The 12,694-nt window shown below is 45.1% G+C and overlaps 1 protein-coding gene across 1 annotated transcript in view; it reads left to right on the top strand.

Moving 5' to 3' along the window:
- Positions 1-3,651, top strand: part of june (JunE proto-oncogene, AP-1 transcription factor subunit) — a 7,505-nt gene extending 3,854 nt beyond the window's left edge. Inside the window, exon 2 of the mRNA XM_061075046.1 lies at positions 3,607-3,651. Coding sequence (XP_060931029.1) covers positions 3,607-3,651 — 45 coding nt within the window. The remainder of the gene's footprint in view (positions 1-3,606) is intronic.
- Positions 3,652-12,694: the final 9,043 nt, after the last annotated feature.

Genomic DNA, 12,694 nt, shown 5'->3' with positions numbered 1-12,694 from the left:
TGAAGTAAAAACCTGAAGATGAGATATCGGAGATATCTTAGCTTCATGTCAGAAGGAGACGTGTGGTGGTCTTTCTGTCCGGTCCACTTCCTGCTCTCACCTCCTCTTCGGAGCCTCATCGTGTTGCTTCTCCTCCGGAGTCCGATGGAAACGTCCTGTGACAGTTTCCGTCGCTGCAGGAAAGCAGATGTGATTCCCAGGTCCGCAGCAGATCCTGTTTTACAGCTCAGACACTTTAACTCCTCAGAAGCTGGAGTGTTGGACTCTTTGAAGACGTAGATCTGTGGTCATCGCTCATGCTGAGAGGTCAGGTGGTCACTGCAGACATCCAGCCTCCTCCTCCTCCTCCTCCTCCTCCTCCTCCTCCTCCTCCTCCTCCTCCTCCTCCTCCTCCTCCTCCTCCTCCTCCTCCTCCTCCTCCTCCTCACTCCGTCCACTCACATCGCCTCCTGCAGGACGCTTCTCTCTAAATAACGATGGAGGTTCATTCTCCAGTGCGACGAGCAGAATCTGGTGCTGGGACCTTCTGGATGAACCTGGGAGGTCCAGGCTGGTTCCAGCTCACCTCAGAGAGGAGAGTCTGGTGCTGGGACCTTCTGGATGAACCTGGGAGGTCCAGGCTGCTTCCAGCTCCGGCCTCCGGGTTCCAGCTCACCTCAGAGAGGAGAGTCTGGTGCTGGGACCTTCTGGATGAACCTGGGAGGTCCAGGCTGGTTCCAGCTCCGGCCTCCAGGTTCCAGCTCACCTCAGAGAGGAGAGTCTGGTGCTGGGACCTTCTGGATGAACCTGGGAGGTCCAGGCTGGTTCCAGCTCCGGCCTCCGGGTTCCAGCTCACCTCAGAGAGGAGAGTCTGGTGCTGGGACCTTCTGGATGAACCTGGGAGGTCCAGGCTGGTTCCAGCTCACCTCAGAGAGGAGAGTCTGGTGCTGGGACCTTCTGGATGAACCTGGGAGGTCCAGGCTGGTTCCAGCTCACCTCAGAGAGGAGAGTCTGGTGCTGGGACCTTCTGGATGAACCTGGGAGGTCCAGGCTGGTTCCAGCTCCGGCCTCCAGGTTCCAGCTCACCTCAGAGAGGAGAGTCTGGTGCTGGGACCTTCTGGATGAACCTGGGAGGTCCAGGCTGGTTCCAGCTCCGGCCTCCAGGTTCCAGCTCACCTCAGAGAGGAGAGTCTGGTGCTGGGACCTTCTGGATGAACCTGGGAGGTCCAGGCTGGTTCCAGCTCACCTCAGAGAGGAGAGTCTGGTGCTGGGACCTTCTGGATGAACCTGGGAGGTCCAGGCTGGTTCCAGCTCCGGCCTCCAGGTTCCAGCTCAGCTCAGAGAGGAGAGTCTGGTGCTGGGACCTTCTGGATGAACCTGGGAGGTCCAGGCTGGTTCCAGCTCCGGCCTCCAGGTTCCAGCTCACCTCAGAGAGGAGAGTCTGGTGCTGGCACCTTCTGAATGAACCTGGGAGGTCCAGGTTGGTTCCAGCTCCAGCCTCCAGGTTCCAGCTCACCTCAGAGAGGAGAGTCTGGGGCTGGGACCTTCTGGATGAACCTGGGAGGTCCAGGCTGGTTCCAGCTCCGGCCTCCAGGTTCCAGCTCACCTCAGAGAGGAGAGTCTGGTGCTGGGACCTTCTGGATGAACCTGGGAGGTCCAGGCTGGTTCCAGCTCCGGCCTCCAGGTTCCAGCTCACCTCAGAGAGGAGAGTCTGGTGCTGGGACCTTTTGGATGAACCTGGGAGGTCCAGGCTGGTTCCAGCTCCGGCCTCCAGGTTCCAGCTCACCTCAGAGAGGAGAGTCTGGTGCTGGGACCTTCTGGATGAACCTGGGAGGTCCAGGCTGGTTCCAGCTCACCTCAGAGAGGAGAGTCTGGTGCTGGGACCTTCTGGATGAACCTGGGAGGTCCAGGCTGGTTCCAGCTCCGGCCTCCAGGTTCCAGCTCAGCTCAGAGAGGAGAGTCTGGTGCTGGGACCTTCTGGATGAACCTGGGAGGTCCAGGCTGGTTCCAGCTCCGGCCTCCAGGTTCCAGCTCACCTCAGAGAGGAGAGTCTGGTGCTGGCACCTTCTGAATGAACCTGGGAGGTCCAGGTTGGTTCCAGCTCCAGCCTCCAGGTTCCAGCTCACCTCAGAGAGGAGAGTCTGGTGCTGGGACCTTCTGGATGAACCTGGGAGGTCCAGGCTGGTTCCAGCTCCGGCCTCCAGGTTCCAGCTCACCTCAGAGAGGAGAGTCTGGTGCTGGGACCTTTTGGATGAACCTGGGAGGTCCAGGCTGGTTCCAGCTCCGGCCTCCAGGTTCCAGCTCACCTCAGAGAGGAGAGTCTGGTGGATCTTTGCTTTGTGCATAGAAAATAAAAAGTTTACTTTATTCCTTTAGCACATTCATTAAAATACAACTCATAAAAGTAGTTCAAAACTTTTATGATGAAAAATTAAACAAATTAAAAATAAACAGCATATTCGGACAAAGAATGAAAAACATACACTGATTTTGAATTGATATAAAAACAAATATGAATGATGAAAATGTGTAAACTCTCCTTTTTAAAGCCTCATTAAACCAGGAAGATTGTTTAATATACACTGGGTTAGTGTGTGTGTGTGTGTGTGTGTGTGTGTGTGTGTGTGTGTGTGTGTGTGTGTGTGTGTGTGTGTGTGTGTGTTCTTCACCGCAGTGTTTGTCGATGCGTTTAGACAGATGCAGTTTCCTCCTGGCTTCACTGGTCAACGCCTGAAGACACAGACACACACACACAGACACACACACACATCATGCATGAACACACACACACAGACACATCACGCATGAACACACACACAGACACACAGCTCCTGACAGAGTTACAGGATAATCAGATCTGCTCCACACTTCAAAACAAACAGATATGTTGTGTGTGTGTGTGTGTGTGTTTGTGTGTGAGAGAGAGTGAGTGTGCGTATGTGTGTATACGTGTGTGTTCGTGAGACTTGTATTTACATTTAAAATTCTGATCATCATTTTAATGCGGGAGAATAAATGTATTCGATCACACTGATGTTGGTGGTGTTAAAAAACACATTTGATTTTTGAAGTTAGATGTTTTTTGAGATATCTTGTATTTTTGTATTTTTCCTTCACTGCAACTGTTTCTACAAACTGAGCAGTTTTCTACTGGAAACCACTTCCTGCTTCTATTTGTCTTCACGCTGCTCGTGGACGGGGACACGGAGACGACATCTCACATGTCTTTTACTATTTGAACAAATGATCAGGAAGCGGCTCAGATTATATTTACTCTACGATTCAAAACTCTGCACTTAAAGCAAGACTGTGTGACAGTTACTGAGCAACAGCGCCCCCTGCAGCCACACACGGTTAACTCTGTTGGTCCCTGTGTCAGAGTGCTGAAGAGGTTTCGATGTCTGTGTCGTCCCACTGAAGTGAGACACAACTGAGCGCTGGATATTACCCATGATCCTCTGCTTCCTGAACCAGACGTTTCCTCTCGTTTAACGAAGATGTTGTTATTAACTCCACGTCTGTGTGAGGAAGTGAAGTCAGTGGCTCTGCAATAAAAATATGAAATATGGACTTTTCCACAGACGCTAAAGTTGTTGAATGAGGATCATTCTGACAAAGATTGAAAACATGTTGATTAAACAGATGCAGATTTCCTCCTGTGTGCTGACATGAGCTTTCTGTCATTAGCATTCGTGTCGGTGTAGCACATTAGCTTCAGGTTTTACTGCTGGAATTAATCCTCTTCACACTCATCTATTATTCATGAGCTGGTTTATTTTCTCGGATCAGGACGAGGCAGCAGAGCTTATTTAAATTGAACACTTCCATGAAAACAAGGTGCTGCTGCTGGAGGGACGTCTCTGTGATTAACTCGTTTTTACTGTTTGATTTGATTTGATTCATCTTAATATTTCCACAAGCTGCTCGTCTGTGGGGAGAAGAGCTGGTTCTAACCTTTGATAAACCACTGAACAAACCAGTAGAACCAAGAATCACTGAGATTTACATCTACTATATTTACTCATTTTCTCCTCATACATAATCTGTTTAACATGAAAAAGCATTTTTAGAAATTTAAATGAAAACAAACCTTCATTACATATAAATCAGACCACTGTAAATCGAAACTGGCTTGATTTTTTTTTTTAGAGGATTTCATCTGTTACATATTCAATCAATGATTTATTCATGTATGAAAATAAAATGCATTTAAACATTGTGAAGAAGCAAAGCAGATTCTCTTTGTGCCAAAATAAGACAAACAAGTCGTGGATTCTGGTGGAAATGATTTCATGTTAAAACACAGAAGATATTGTCATAATAAAGTTAAATACAAACTGTTACGCTTTAAAATCTCCCTATTGTAAAAACAACAAATTTTGTAAGTAAATCAAATTTGTAAAGTGATAAGGAAAAAGTGACCCTGTTGTTCGACGATGTTTGAAGCTAACGCGATGACGAGACACTTTGGCTTCGGTCTGGAAGTCGTCATGTCGTCCATCTTTCTTTCCAGTCTGTGGGTCACACACGGACAATGCTAACAGGTTTAGCAGTAGCCTAATGGTTTTTCAACATGTTAGTTTAGCATTAGCTGATTAGCACTGAACAGCTGAGGCTGGTGGGAGTGACCTTAGTTAAGCAGGTAAAAAGTCTTAAAACAATTATTCCCCTTATGTTTGCTTCCATTAGGAAACATCAGGACTCTGCTATGCAGACGACAGCCGGTTATACGTGTCAATAGAACCTCTAAATATAAAAATAATAAAACATAAAACCTGGATTAGCTCCTCAGATAAATCAAAGGTTCTGATACTAGACACCTCAGAGATTCTTTATTTAAAGTCTCCATCAGACATGATGCATAAACACTTTAATCATGAAGTTACAAACTGGTTCTTGTCATGTTGTGCATCCTGTGGTTGTGTTGTTGTGTTGTTGTGTTGATGTGTTCAGTTCCATCAGCATGTGTGTGTGTCCTGGGAGAGGATCCTCACATGGGACTGAGCTTCATTCACTGATCACTAAGTTTCTATTTGACTCGTGTTGAGTTAAGAACAGAGGAAGTTTCTCTTTCTGTGAGACAAATATCATGTGATTGATTGATTGATTTATAAGAAGTCAATTATGACCTGATGGTGGCGCTAAATAAGAACTGAGATAATGAGAATGATTAAGCAGCAGAAAATGTCTAAAAATGATCAAAGTATTTGACGTGTTCAATCTACTTTAGACCCGGCATGTTGTAATTAAAGAAACTTGAAGTTAAGGTGAAGAAATGATTGTTTTCTCCTTTAAACCCTGAACTCTGTTTTTCCTCTGAAGCCGCTGGGAGCAGATCACAGGCTCATCCACATGTTGAAGAGAATCTCTCTCAGAGACGCTGCTGGGCGCCACGGAGCCGTGAGTCAGTCGCCTGACGGCGCCGGCGAGGGATGAGCGTGGTGTTAGTGCCGCTTAATTCATCCTGACAGTTGCAAATGTTAAATCCTGCAGGGGCCCGGCTTAGCTCGCTGCCTAAGTAGGTTAAATACAAACCAGTGTGATCGATCTGCACACAGCAACTAAACATGAGCTGCTGTGGTGAGGAGGACACACCAGGGACAACAACACAGGGGCCCCGAGCCTTAACAAGGCAAACACCAGGGGCCCAAAGGCAACCAGGAGCCTGACAACCAGGAGCCTGACAACCACCAGGGGCCTTTAACCACCAGGAGCCTTTAACCACCAGGAGCCTTTAACCACCAGGAGCCTTTAACCACCAGGGGCCCAAAGGCAACCAGGAGCCTGACAACCAGGAGCCTGACAAGCACCAGGATCCCGACAACCAGGAGCCTTGAACCACCATCCTTTAACCACCAGGAGCCTTTAACCACCAGGAGCCTTTAACCACCAGGGGCCTTTAACCACCAGGGGGTTAACCACCAGGGGCCCAAAGGCAACCAGGATCCTGACAACCAGGATCCTGACAACCAGGATCCTGACAACCAGGATCCTGACAACCAGGATCCTGAGGAAACTGATCCTGAGGAAACTGATCCTGAGGAAACTGATCCTGAGGAAACTGATCCTGAGGAAACTGATCCTGAGGAAACTGAACCTGAGGAAACTGAACCTGAGGAAACTTAACCTGAGGAAACTGAACCTGAGGAAACTGATCCTGAGGAAACTGAACCTGAGGAAACTGATCCTGAGGAAACTGATCCTGAGGAAACTGATCCTGAGGAAACTGATCCTGAGAAAACTGATCCTGAGGAAACTGATCCTGAGGAAACTGAACCTCAGTAAACTGAACCTGAGGAAACTGATCCTGAGGAAACTGAACCTGAGGAAACTGATCCTGAGGAAACTGAACCTGAGGAAACTGAACCTGAGGAAACTGATCCTGAGGAAACTGAACCTGAGGAAACTGATCCTGAGGAAACTGAACCTGAGGAAACTGAACCTGAGGAAACTGAACCTGAGGAAACTGAACCTGAGGAAACTGATCCTGAGGAAACTGATCCTGAGGAAACTGATCCTGAGGAAACTGATCCTGAGGAAACTGAACCTCAGTAAACTGAACCTGAGGAAACTGATCCTGAGGAAACTGAACCTCAGTAAACTGAACCTGAGGAAACTGATCTTGAGGAAACTGAACCTGAGGAAACTGAACCTGAGGAAACTGAACCTGAGGAAACTGAACCTGAGGAAACTGAACCTGAGGAAACTGATCCTGAGGAAACTGATCCTGAGGAAACTGAACCTGAGGAAACTGAACCTGAGGAAACTGATCCTGAGGAAACTGATCCTGAGGAAACTGATCCTGAGGAAACTGAACCTCAGTAAACTGAACCTGAGGAAACTGATCCTGAGGAAACTGATCCTGAGGAAACTGAACCTGAGGAAACTGATCCTGAGGAAACTGAACCTGAGGAAACTAATCCTGAGGAAACTGATCCTGAGGAAACTGATCCTGAGGAAACTGATCCTGAGGAAACTGAACCTGAGGAAACTGAACCTGAGGAAACTGAACCTGAGGAAACTAATCCTGAGGAAACTGATCCTGAGGAAACTGATCCTGAGGAAACTGATCCTGAGGAAACTGATCCTGAGGAAACTGAACCTGCAGCTGCTTCATGAAATCACAGCAAGAAAACAAACGAGGAGGAGATCCATGCTGCTGCTTCTTTGTGTTCAGGCTGCGAGAGAGAGAGGAAGCTGAGAGGAAACTGATGGGATCTGATCAGAGCCACGTTCAGGACGAGGCCAGCGGTGTGTGTGTGTGTGTGTGTGTGTGTGGGGGGGGGTAAAAATACACTTCACATGTTGTATCTGCAAACCTGAGGTCAGAAAATTAGCTGCTCTACATTTTCTTCACTATTTTTTCATTTGAGACGAAACGACCAAGTGTTTTCAAACTGTATCTTTCTTTACATTCCACTTCCGTACATTTCAACACTTTATCATTTCTGGCTCTGTTAATTATTGAGGATGGTGTCAGACCTTTCTGCTTCAGTCTGGAGGTCAAAGGTCACCTCAGAGCCACTTATTGGCCGCTGAGCTGCGATTAGTCAGTCAAGGTTGAAAATGATATTTAGACAAAACCTTCAGGCTGCTGCTCATCCTCCAGTAACAAGGTCAGATCACCAGAAGGTCCAAGTCAGTGAAGCTTCACCGACACAGAAGAACCCGAGCGTCTCTTCTTCAGCTGACGTCCACAGACACGACGGATCGGAAAGTAAAAGCTCTGCAAGTCTGTCATGGTCACATTTCAAAGTAAAGCAGGAAACAGCACCTGACTGAGAATTAAATGTGGTTCAGGTTATATCCAGATATGATTTTAACCTGTAAATAAAGATGGATGACATGACGGCTCCTAAAGTGAAACAAAGTCATGTCTAACGCCCCCTGGTGGCTGGCTGCAGTGCATGTTATAACCCTCCTCCTCCATGTTAGCAGATGGGACATGGACCAAACTAAATAATCAAAGTAGACGATAAATAAATGTTTGTAAAGATGTTTCTGTCGTTTCAGTTCTTCTCTCTGCTGTTTGTGTTTCTGATCAGTTTGGTTTGAATCAGTTATTTGATGATATGAAAACAGGCTGAGACGTGATGATTGATACTAGATTTTGTCTGATGATAAGAGACATGAAAATCATCTCAAAAAGTACCATATTTAATTCATACTTAAATTAAATGTTTTATTCTAAACATGTTATTAATTGTAAAAATACTAATATAACAATCAAATGTGCAACAACACAACCATCAGAGAACAATAGTAACATATGTGACGTTGACATAAAACAATGTTGGAACATGTCTCCACATGTCTCAACATCTGGAGCCGGACTCAGACTCAGGACGGAGTCTCAGCGTCAGACAGATGTGGATCCGGTCTCACATCAGAATTACCACCTTTACTCTCGGATGTTTGCTCAGTTTGTCTCGGAGCAGATTAATGTTCCTGAATTAAAGCTGACAAATCCCAAATAAATGACTGACAGTGTGTGTCAGTGTGTACATAAATTCAGTGTTGATTTGTTTGTGTGTACTTTCAGATTATTATTAGCAGGGCTCCTCCCCCACTCATCCTCTTCCTCCCCCACTCATCCTCTTCCTCCCTGCAGGCGTCCTCCAGTGTTTTTCAGGAAGCAGCAGATAATGGCACAGAGATTAGACGTTAGTGTTATAGATCTGATAAACACCGCCGGGCAGATGTTAGACTCATGACAGTGTTTATATTTAAATATAGATCAGCATCATTATGGTGGTTATGTTGGAGCCGCTGACCTCCGGCTCCAGCTCGATGCTCCAGGTGGAATCCAGCGAGTCCCGGCTGAGGAGAAGCTGTGAGATCGAATCTGGGTCAGAGGAACAGACGCAGAGAAAAGAAAGAAAAGATTAAATGCATATAAATGTATATTTATAAACTCTTCACTCTGTTTTAATATGCTGACGTCTGTTGTATCATCTTCTGTTATGATTTGATTCCTCTTGTTTTTATTGATTTATTTATCTGCTTTACTGAGAATATAATATTTGACGTGTTATTGATATTTACTGTTATTAAAATATAATTCTTGTTTTTTAATGTTGAACCCACTTTGTTCCAAATCATTGGTTTTTCATATCATTTGTTTTAACATTTTAAAAATAAATCCAAATTTACGTGATTGATGGTTTCAAATATTGTTTTTGTGATTTATGGTTGAAACAGGAAGTAACATATCATATTAATCGTTTTAATCAGTGGGCACAGTAGAATAATTCCATCTCTTTGTGAGACGACATTAAAAGCGTTTTGAATAAATCTCATATTTCCGTAGTTGCTTGTGGCGGCAGCAGCAGTGCATGCTGGGAGCAGGAAGTGATGCAGGTTAAATCAGACTGGTCAGACTGGGGCTGGAGGAGGAGCTTCATGGTTCAGACTGGTCAGACTGGGGCTGGAGGAGGAGATTCATGGTTCAGACTGGTCAGACTGGGGCTGGAGGAGGAGCTTCATGGTTCAGACTGGTCAGACTGGGGCCGGAGGAGGAGCTTCATGGTTCAGACTGGTCAGACTGGGGCCGGAGGAGGAGCTTCATGGTTCAGACTGGTCAGACTGGGGCTGGAGGAGGAGCTTCATGGTTCAGACTGGTCAGACTGGGGCCGGAGGAGGAGCTTCATGGTTCAGACTGGTCAGACTGGGGCCGGAGGAGGAGCTTCATGGTTCAGACTGGTCAGACTGGGGCCGGAGGAGGAGCTTCATGGTTCAGACTGGTCAGACTGGGGCCGGAGGAGGAGCTTCATGGTTCAGACTGGTCAGACTGGGGCCGGAGGAGGAGCTTCATGGTTCAGACTGGTCAGACTGGGGCTGGAGGAGGAGCTTCATGGTTCAGACTGGTCAGACTGGGGCTGGAGGAGGAGCTTCATGGTTCAGACTGGTCAGACTGGGGCCGGAGGAGGAGCTTCATGGTTCAGACTGGTCAGACTGGGGCCGGAGGAGGAGCTTCATGGTTCAGACTGGTCAGACTGGGGCCGGAGGAGGAGCTTCATGGTTCAGACTGGTCAGACTGGGGCTGGAGGAGGAGCTTCATGGTTCAGACTGGTCAGACTGGGCTTGGAGGAGGAGCTTCATGGTTCAGACTGGTCAGACTGGGGCTGGAGGAGGAGCTTCATGGTTCAGACTGGTCAGACTGGGGCTGGAGGAGGAGCTTCATGGTTCAGACTGGTCAGACTGGGGCTGGAGGAGGAGCTTCATAGATCAGACTGGTCAGACTGGGGCTGGAGGAGGAGCTTCATGGTTCAGACTGGTCAGACTGGGGCTGGAGGAGGAGCTTCATGGTTCAGACTGGTCAGACTGGGGCCGGAGGAGGAGCTTCATGGTTCAGACTTCGTAATAAACACGTTGACCTGCATCAGCTTGACAGAGGTGTGTTCACTGAGGGGGCGGGGCCTGTATGGAACATCCTGCGGCGTTCATCACAGAATAAACGACAATAGAATGAACTTTGTCCAGAGGGTGGCGCTGCAGAGCTCATTCTAATCTGCAGGGTTCATCCTCTGGGGAAGAGGAACGTGATCAGGAAATGTTAGTTTGTTGGTTACAGGGTCACACGACAGATCAACAGTAATCCCGGTGAAGGAGGATTTATGGTTCAGAATTAACTATTTTAAAACTTAAAAGAATAAGTGATGGATCTTGATGAAAAAGATGGGACATATTCAGTGTTGGATGAGATCTACCTCGGATATTCAACGTCATCACACTGAAAACAAAAACCAGAGTTCAACTCTTCAGCCTCCAAATCAAAGTCTGAGGTGTAGTGATTGTGACGCTGACGTCATGTGACACATCCAGGTGAAAGGATCTATGAGCATGTTTTCACTAGAGTGTAATCATCTATTTGTATGAAGTGTTTTCTTAACTTTAGAATGAGCTGTTTATATTTAAATACCTTGAACAACATTGGGGGGGGGGGGGGGTCATTTTTCAATCTTCTGGGAAATGATCCATTAATCACAGCTGCAGCCAATCAGAGCCATTTGTGTCAGTGAAGGTTCACGTGTTCACATGAATCCGGTCGGATGAGAACAAGTGGTCTGAACTTGACAGCTCTGCAGCCCCACCTGCTGGCACAAAGTATCACTGCTGTTTGTCACAGACAACTGTTGGACTGAAACAACTGAATTCAAGGTTCTTAAAGCAGTATCAATATTTATGTCAACAGATTTTCAAATGTTATATCTAAATATTGATATAAGCAAGTTGTGATGGTGTTTTCTCTCCTTATTAAAGGAACATTCCGACACTCAGACACCAAGACCTGAACTACATTTATTTCATCAAACTGGAGCAACAGACATTTCCTGAGACTTTGGACAGAAAAACAAACGTCTTCAAATGTAACTCAAGTATTTCATGTTTATATTATTCTGTATTGTTGGATCCATATCACTGAGGATCATGGGAAAGTTCCCAGAGCAAAGTCTGCAGGTTTTGCAGACGTCTTTTTTTGCAGCGTGTAAAACAATCTGCAGATCCAACATCGTCTTTAAAGGATTAGTTCAGAGTGACATCAGACTTTAATGTGTAAAGACTTCGGAGACTGTCAATAAAGATCAGACTGTAAATAAAGATCAAACTGTAAATAAAGATCAGACTGTAAATAAAGATCAGACTGTCAATAAAGATCAGTTTGTAAATAAAGATCAGACTGTAAATAAAGATCAAACTGTAAATAAAGATCAGACTGTAAATAAAGATCAGTTTGTAAATGAAGATCAAACTGTAAATAAAGATCAGACTGTAAATAAAGATCAGTTTGTAAATAAAGATCAAACTGTCAATAAAGATCAGACTGTAAATAAAGATCAGTTTGTAAATAAAGATCAAACTGTAAATAAAGATCAGACTGTAAATAAAGATCAGACTGTCAATAAAGATCAGTTTGTAAATAAAGATCAGACTGTAAATAAAGATCAGACTGTAAATAAAGATCAAACTGTAAATAAAGATCAGTTTGTAAATAAAGATCAAACTGTAAATAAAGATCAGACTGTAAATAAAGATCAAACTGTAAATAAAGATCAAACTGTCAATAAAGATCAGTTTGTAAATGAAGATCAAACTGTCAATAAAGATCAGACTGTAAATAAAGATCAAACTGTAAATAAAGATCAGACTGTAAATAAAGATCAGACTGTAAATAAAGATCAGTTTGTAAATGAAGATCAGACTGTAAATAAAGATCAGTTTGTAAATGAAGATCAGTTTGTAAATAAAGATCAGACTGTAAATAAAGATCAGTTTGTAAATGAAGATCAGACTGTAAATAAAGATCAGTTTGTAAATGAAGATCAGTTTGTAAATAAAGATCAGTTTGTAAATGAAGATCAGACTGTAAATAAAGATCAGTTTGTAAATAAAGATCAGTTTGTAAATGAAGATCAGACTGTAAATAAAGATCAGTTTGTAAATAAAGATCAGTTTGTAAATAAAGATCAGTTTGTAAATGAAGATCTCCAAATATCTCAGACACAAACGCGGCCATCTTGAGGTGATGACTGTGCAGTATTGGTGGTGGAGTGAAGCTCCTGTTGATAGATGCTCTCGACCAATCAGGAGTCAGTCTCAGCTGTCAATCATCACGTCTCCGCCTGTTTTCATATCATCAAATAACTGATTCAAACCAAACGGATCAGAAACTTGAACAAACATCAGAGAGAAGAATGAGCTGAAATGACAGAAA

This window comes from Limanda limanda, chromosome 1, assembly GCF_963576545.1.
Source record: "Limanda limanda chromosome 1, fLimLim1.1, whole genome shotgun sequence".
NCBI classification, from domain to species: domain Eukaryota; kingdom Metazoa; phylum Chordata; class Actinopteri; order Pleuronectiformes; family Pleuronectidae; genus Limanda; species Limanda limanda.
This window is presented reverse-complemented; position numbering and strand designations above follow the sequence as displayed.